General features: G+C 44.6%; 1 protein-coding gene across 1 annotated transcript; it reads left to right on the forward strand.

Moving 5' to 3' along the window:
• The first annotated feature begins 6,240 nt into the window (after positions 1-6,240).
• On the forward strand, positions 6,241-7,188 carry LOC148542312 (olfactory receptor 5A2-like). Its single transcript, XM_088469069.1, has one exon. The coding sequence runs from the start codon at positions 6,241-6,243 to the stop codon at positions 7,186-7,188; it is 948 nt and encodes a 315-aa protein (XP_088325195.1).
• Positions 7,189-7,412: the final 224 nt, after the last annotated feature.

Genomic DNA, 7,412 nt, shown 5'->3' on the forward strand with positions numbered 1-7,412 from the left:
AGTGTATAATTCAACCAGGTGGCGTGTACTATGACGCTGCCGGTTAATTATGCACGCCTCTGAAACGGTGTTAAGATGCTCAGACACGCCTGCATTCGCACCTCCACTCCCCCGTTTCCAGTAGCCTGACCCTGTTACCACCCACAAATGGCCTCTCCTGTCACTCATTCCACTGGGCTGTCTTTGCTGGGCGAGCGAGCGCTTCCCGATCGCTCGGACTAGTACGATGCATACGCATGCACAATTGCATAACATCGGCCAGGAATGAGCGAGCGGCGGCTTGCGAGAGGGTCTGAATCAGGCCCTTAGTCCTGTGCGGCTGATACCAGGGTGACATACCGCCTGTTTATGGAGGGTACCTTCGCGTATTTTTGAACTTAGCGCGTTGCAGAACGGATCAAACTGAAGTGCGAGCAACGCATCTGCACTTACGACTGGTTTGTAACTGAATGTTCTTACATAGGCAAAGCGGATTCCTTCTGCACCTGGGGAAAAAAAACTACTATTAAGTATCATTAATATTTGACTTTTAGATTTCTGTTCAAGTTAAAATGCTTCCGATAAACTGCAAAAAAGATAACTCAACACCCACAGCGTACCATTAATAAGACTGCTATTGATTAGAATAACTCTAGGCTGTAAGGATGTGATTTGCTAAACAGACAATTAGAAAAATTCTAAATACATATGTAAAATAAAGATTTGTTATAGTCTACCTTTCAAATGATTATTTGGCTGACAATGCAATTTGTTCTTAACTTCTATACAGTAATACAGTACATTACGAGCATTAATGATGTTGATATATTGACTGTATACAGTATTACAATCCACAAAGTTATGCTGGGCATACACTCTACAATTATCTGTCAGATATCTGTCCAATCTGGCTGGTTGGAATGAAAATCTGGTAATGTATGGGAGCAACTGGCAATCTACCATATGCTGACACTGGAAAACAGACAAAAATGGTCGTTCTCAGACAAATTGGTTAAATCAAACCAATTTAACCAATTTGAACAAACATTTTTGTTCATTTTCCAGTGTTTAAGCTCATATGGTTGATTGTCATTTGCTCCCATACTGTACATTACCAGATTTTCATTCCAACCAGCCAGATTGGACAGATATCTGACAGATAATTGTATAGTGTATGCCCAGCATAAGTACTTCCCATTTAAATAGTTAATTGCTTTCATCTGATGAGAGGGCTGAATACTTATGCAACTAAAAATACCAAGGTATAGTATAGCAAAGCGCCCCTGTAATTTACCGCCCAGCCCCCCAATCGTACATGGGGGAGAAGCGGTATCAGCGCACAGAACGTGCGCTGATCCCGCTTTGGCGCTTCATACATCTCCCCCTATATTACTGAGGGTATAGATTAAAATTGGGCCTAAGTAGAGACAATGGTAAGGGTAATGTATTTAGACAGTGACCAGAGGTGCATCTATTATCTTCAAGTTTGTTTGTAGTTAAAACACACACACATGGTGATTAAAAGTGCGCAAATAATTAACACCATCCTAATCGCAATCCGATTTGTAAAAAGAAAATGTATCAAGCCTTAAGATTTGCATCACTGGTCTAGATGTATCGAGCAAAGTAAAAATTAACAAAGTGGCTGAATGCATAAGTTGCCTTGAGCAACCAAGCATCTGGTTGTATTTTATTTTATAACATTTGTAAGATGCAGACTCCAAGCTGAGATTGTGCTCTGGCTCAGTTTACCACAGATCCACGTTTCAACTCTGCAAATTGCTTTATACATAAATTGCTGGTAATTGTAGTATATTAAAAAAAAAACTGCAACAATGCAACATACTGTAACAAGGCATGGAAGTAATGAGCAAGTTGTTATGGAGTTATGTTATGTTATGGAGTTAACAACATATACTAGTAAAATGTTCTCTGATTAATTGCTCCCTGATCTGCCTACCCCTTTCTGTGCTCAGTGTCTCCGGATGCAACAAATTCAACTGCCTGCTCTCTGTCTATTGCATAATCTGGGGGTATAGGTTTCCCCAATGCAAGATAATGCAAAACACAGCAGCTGAGCACAATGGACCTCATTCAGAGTCGATCTCTTGCTGCAAGCGATCGCTCTGAATGAGGGCGGCCACTTACTTTTTTAAGTGTTGCCTTCTGGTGATCGCTAGGCTGTGGGCTACCATCCACAGCTCTAGCGACCGACTAGGGTGATGGTCGCGATGGTCATTACCATCGCGACCATCGGGGCTTACGACCAGACCCTAAGGTTGGGTCTGGGCTCTCGTAAGCCCCAGGGAACTTCCTGCTCTGTTTGAGCAGGAAGTTCCCCACTGACATCATCAATGATGTCAGTGGGGCCACCCCCAAACGGCAAGCGTTCCGACTGGAATGCCTCCATTTGGCCGGGCACGCCCCCGGCCCGCCCAGCAAACGGGGCGAGCTGTCACTCAACATCGACAGTTCGCCCCGTCTGCTACGAGACGCCTAGCGATGGAGCGCCCGTCGCTGGTCGGGTTTCGCGCATGCGCACGGTGGAGCCGACTCCGTCGTGCACATGCTCTGTGGGGACCATCGACCCGGTTGCGAGCGCATCGGCGCTTGCGACCGGGTCTGAATGAGACCCAATGTCTGATATATTAGAAGGTGAATACAGCAAAATACCACTAGATTTGTCAAAAGAGAAGCCAAGATTTTAATAGCCCAAAAGTATCTTCTATCGCTGATTCAGTTGGTCTTATGTGCATCATTATACTCATGCTCAGCAGGAGAATCTAGAGTTATAAGGGAGACAGGCGCCAGGAGTTACAGGCATAGCCAGAATTATCTGAAAGATAATTTAAAACATTAAAAATGCTTTAACAAATAACATATAGAAATATAGATTGGCAATAATGGACCAGTATAATTTGAACTTAGAGAGCAGCCATACCTCGGGCATTTGTCCGGCCTCAGATTTCTCCTGGAGGGATGACTGACTGTGGATACAGGCCTCGTGACATGAGCCAGCTTAGCCCACCACAACCCTCATGTTTGAATCACTAACCACCTGCTTTTTTTACATGGGCATGGTGTCTATAGAGGTAAATATATCCCCTTGTCCTAGGTGATCTCAGACCAATGTGTGTGCAGTATATCGCACCGAGGACATTAAGCATACCTGCGATGTGATAAAAAGCCAGCCTGACCGCATGCCACTGTGACTCCTGGCTAGGGAAGCAGATAAGGGTGTTAACAGAGGCCTGAATGCTGCCAGGACCTGGGTGAAAGAACCATTGACGAACTGAAAGATACCAGTTGCCAGAAAGTGCAACACACCCAGCAGCTTATGCAGGTGTGAGACAGAGTGTGAGCATGTTGTCTCAGGGGCTAGGAACGTTTTGGTGAGGTCATACAGATGGAGTAAGTTGGTACGGTTGAGCTGGAATATCTGTATGACCTCATAATAAGACAATGCGTTCAGGTTTGAACACCACTGAAAAACTGTGGCCTGCACAGCCAATGTGCTACCTGCATAACCTGGTAAGTGTGTTCAGTTTCCTTTTCCTGGGACCTTTCAGCATGGTGGTAGAGTCTAAGGTATCCAATGCATGTGCTGTGTAATTAAGTGTTTGCAAACCTGGGGCCTGATTCAGAGCCGCTCGTAAGCGGCCGCTCGTTCGCTCCGAGCGATGTTCGCACAACTGCGCATGCCTATGGGTTGTAATTGCTCAGTGCAATAATTGGGTCACTTAGGGCCTGATTCAGACCCGCTTGCAAGCACTTGAGCGCTCGCAAGCGGGTCGATGGTGGGCTCTGCGCATGCGCAACAGCCGCACTATGCGTGTGCAAGCCCCGTAGTGAGAGAGAAATTCTCTCGCTCCGTGGCTCACTACAAAAGGGGCGGCTGTCGATCGACAGCTCTCCCGCTTTCTAGGCGTGGGGGGGGGGTGACTTCACAAACGGTGGCGTTCCCAAGACATCAGCAGTGATGTCAGTGGGAGAGCTTCCGCCTCTGGGGCTTGCGACCACGAGACCCTACCACAAGGGTCTCGTCGCAAGCCCCGAATGTCGTGATGGTCTTGACCATCACGAACATCATCCTGGCCGCTCACAATAGCTGTGGGTGAGGCCGCACAGAAAAAAAACAAAAAACGCCCTGATTCAGAGCGAGCGCTCTTTCAGAGCGTCCGTCTCTGAATCAGGCCCTTTATTCCTTATCCCCTTTTCCCTACCACACTCCTCTCTTTGTTTAGTTTGCTTATTAATGTAGAAATATTTGGGGGCTTGGGTTCAGGGGGTAAGGGTTGGAATCATGTGTCGCCTGGGCTTCGTTAGTCTGCGGCTGAATTGTGTGTCCCACGAGTGGTTTATGTCAGGGACGTATTTGAAGTTGCGTTACGTAGTGATTTGTGTCTTTGAGACTATTTGTGCAGCTGTGGGCTGATGGTGTGGTGGCTTCATCCTCTATCCTTGCCTGTCTCTATTAGCATAGTCTGAAATGTGGGGATGTCATTAAGAGGTCTAGAACGCACACATATGTGTCTGTGGCTAGGCTTGTCTTGGCCTTGAGTGGAGGTGTGCGTCGCTCCTTAATATGCTTTCTGGATTCCTATTTGGACATGCTGGTGTGTAATTGGCTGTTTGTTGGGGAGCATTTTGCTTTTTTAAGGGTCAGAGGCACCTGTCACCTGAAAGGGCCTCGATAGTATATTGGTGGGGGGTTACGGTACCTCCCATTTGCTTAAAGGGATAGTTGGCCTTTGGTGGTTGTGGTGTGATTCGCTCCTGTCAAGTGGTCGCTAAATAGCTGGCTGTTCTTTCTTCCACCACTGTACGTTTTATAAATAAAGCTCACCAGTTTTGAATGCCACATTGTAATCTCATGTTTTTGTTTTAGATAGGTTATACTAAGGTTTAAGGTGAAGTCATTTATGTATTAGCTGCCCTAATTGTGCGTTCCACAGGCTGCAAAAGCTGCAGCCATATTAGGTAAATTAGCAAATAGGGTGCAAGATTCTAAAGGACCCAGTTATGATTTGTCCAAAAAATGATCAGATCATTGTCAGATGCGTTGATAAATGCGGTTTCCATTTTTATGTAAAGCGGAATATCCTGGCGTGTTATAAAGTAAATGTTAGCAAATAATGAGCTCCGGAATTCTAATGTCGGAGGATTTTCTCTAGAGTCCACTGCACTCATTTTATATATATTAAGCTGTGACTCTCTCATCACAATCCGCGTAGCACCAGTCTAGTCAGACCACGAGGAAGTGATTGTAACGTCCGCTGAGCGATTATAACGTCCACCAGCATGAAAAATACCATGACATTAAAATGTTTAGTTTAAATAATTTCTTAAGACCTTCCACCCACCTTACAAAAAATCAAAAACTTCAATTGACGTATATATTCGGCTATACAATTATACAGACACGTTGGTCAACACACAAAATGTATTTAAAATTATTTTTTTTAAATTCTATTAAATATATTTTGTAAGGAGGTTTTATTTTATACCAAGTCAAAGAATACATGACATTAATTAATGTTAATTAATTATTCCCTCATCCTGCACTGCGCTGCCTTGCACTGGGTCATATTTGCTAAACCTCCATAGATTTACTAACAACTCTAACAAGCAATACAAAAAATGCAGAAAACATCACCAGTCAGTGAATAAATTAACATTGTTGATAAAACCTTGTCATCATACTGCCACTCAGGAACTATGAATAACATGCACCCAGGAACAGTGAGGCAAGTCTGAGCAGGGTTGTCACTTCCACAGGACACATTTCTGTAACAATTGTGGATGGTCTTCAGTGGAAGCCTCCTCCCCCTTCAATGGCTCCAACTCCTGGGACGGACTGGTAGGCATGACCAATATGCGTCAGGTGGCGGTGAGCAGGGGTCAGTGAGAAAGAGGGGAACCCAGCAGCACCGGCCACACTATCAAGCGACTTGGCGAATGATCAAAAATAAGAGTACTAAAGTATTAATATACTACATACAATAAAAAAGTTCAAACAATTTTGTAAATGAAAAGTTGAGTCTCACCCTTCGGCACTCTAGACCCAGAAATACATCCTTCTATTTCCTATTACCGAGTATCCCTCCTGCTCCATACCACACCCAAGGTTTCTTTAAATAATAAAACACAGAACTTTAATAACGTTAATTTTTTTAATTAAATTGTGCTAAATAAAATATTTGAGAGGAAGATGTTATATTTTAACAATTTTGTTCTGTCTTTCAGTCCAACAGTGATCCAATGGCAAACGCAAATCAGGAAAACAAGTCCTCTGTGTTCGTATTCCTGGTTGTTGGATTATCTGAATCTGAAGAACCTCAGTTTCTCCTCTTCCTCGTCTTCCTCTGCATCTACCTGATCACTGTGATTGGTAACATAATGATTCTAGCTCTGATTTTCTCAGACCAGCGACTGCAAACACCAATGTACTTCTTCTTAGCTAACCTTTCCATCAATGACATCATACTTTCCACTATAACAATCCCCAAGCTCCTGTCCATCCTCTTCACTGGTCAGAAGTCCAGCCTCTACTTCGAATGTGTCACTCAACTCTTGTTTTTCCAGTCCTTTGTGGTGGTCGAGTGCTACCTTCTGGCAGCGATGGCCTATGATAGATACGTGGCTATCTGCTTCCCACTCAACTATACACTTATTATTAGTAGAGCGGTCAGATTCAGACTGGTCTTAGCTTGCTTAGCGTGTGGTCTTGGGAACTCCATTGTCCAAGTTTTTTCCATCTCCCATCTTCATTTCTGTGGTCCCAACAGAGTGGACCATTTCTTCTGTGATGTCACTCCGCTCTTCAAGTTGGCTTGTTCTGGCAAACAAGTTGGGGAGGTCATGTCTTTCATAGTCGCAGTCATCACTGGGGTGGCGCCATTGGCTGTGATTGTGGTAAGCTATGGCTGGATCATCGCTGCGATTGCAAAGATTAGCTCCAGCCGAGGACGCTTTAAGACTTTCTCCACCTGCTCCTCTCATTTCACAGTGGTGACTCTGTACTTCACTAGCGGGACCATCTGCTACATCTGGCCATTATCCACTCATGCCATGGACAAAGACGTCAAAGTGGTGGCTGTATTTTACTCTGTTCTGACCCCCATGTTTAACCCCATTATTTACAGCCTGAGGAACAAAGATGTAAAGCAGGTGTTAAGGAAGGCGTTGGGGTGCACGGGAGTAAATTAACGTCTCTCCAGCTTTAACATTTTCATGACCCCTTTTGTGTCTCAAGACACTTATGTAGTTGCTGACAACCATAGTTGCCATCTCTCCAAATGTCCATGAGCCTCACAAATTAGGGGGAGGCCACTGGGGCACCCGAGACAACAGGTGATTCTCTAGTACGGACACCTGACTGCAAGGTAAGGATGGAGGTGCTGCGATTATGCAAATCTTGTCAACGAGCCACA

The sequence above is a fragment of the Taudactylus pleione genome, unplaced genomic scaffold (assembly GCF_031769625.1).
Source record: "Taudactylus pleione unplaced genomic scaffold, aTauple2 ptg000013l, whole genome shotgun sequence".
NCBI lineage: Eukaryota > Metazoa > Chordata > Amphibia > Anura > Myobatrachidae > Taudactylus > Taudactylus pleione.

Bases quoted from the DNA above. Each gene is read 5' to 3' on its own strand.
- LOC148542312 (XM_088469069.1), top strand. From the start codon at position 6,241: ATGGCAAACGCAAATCAGGAAAACAAGTCCTCTGTGTTCGTATTCCTG.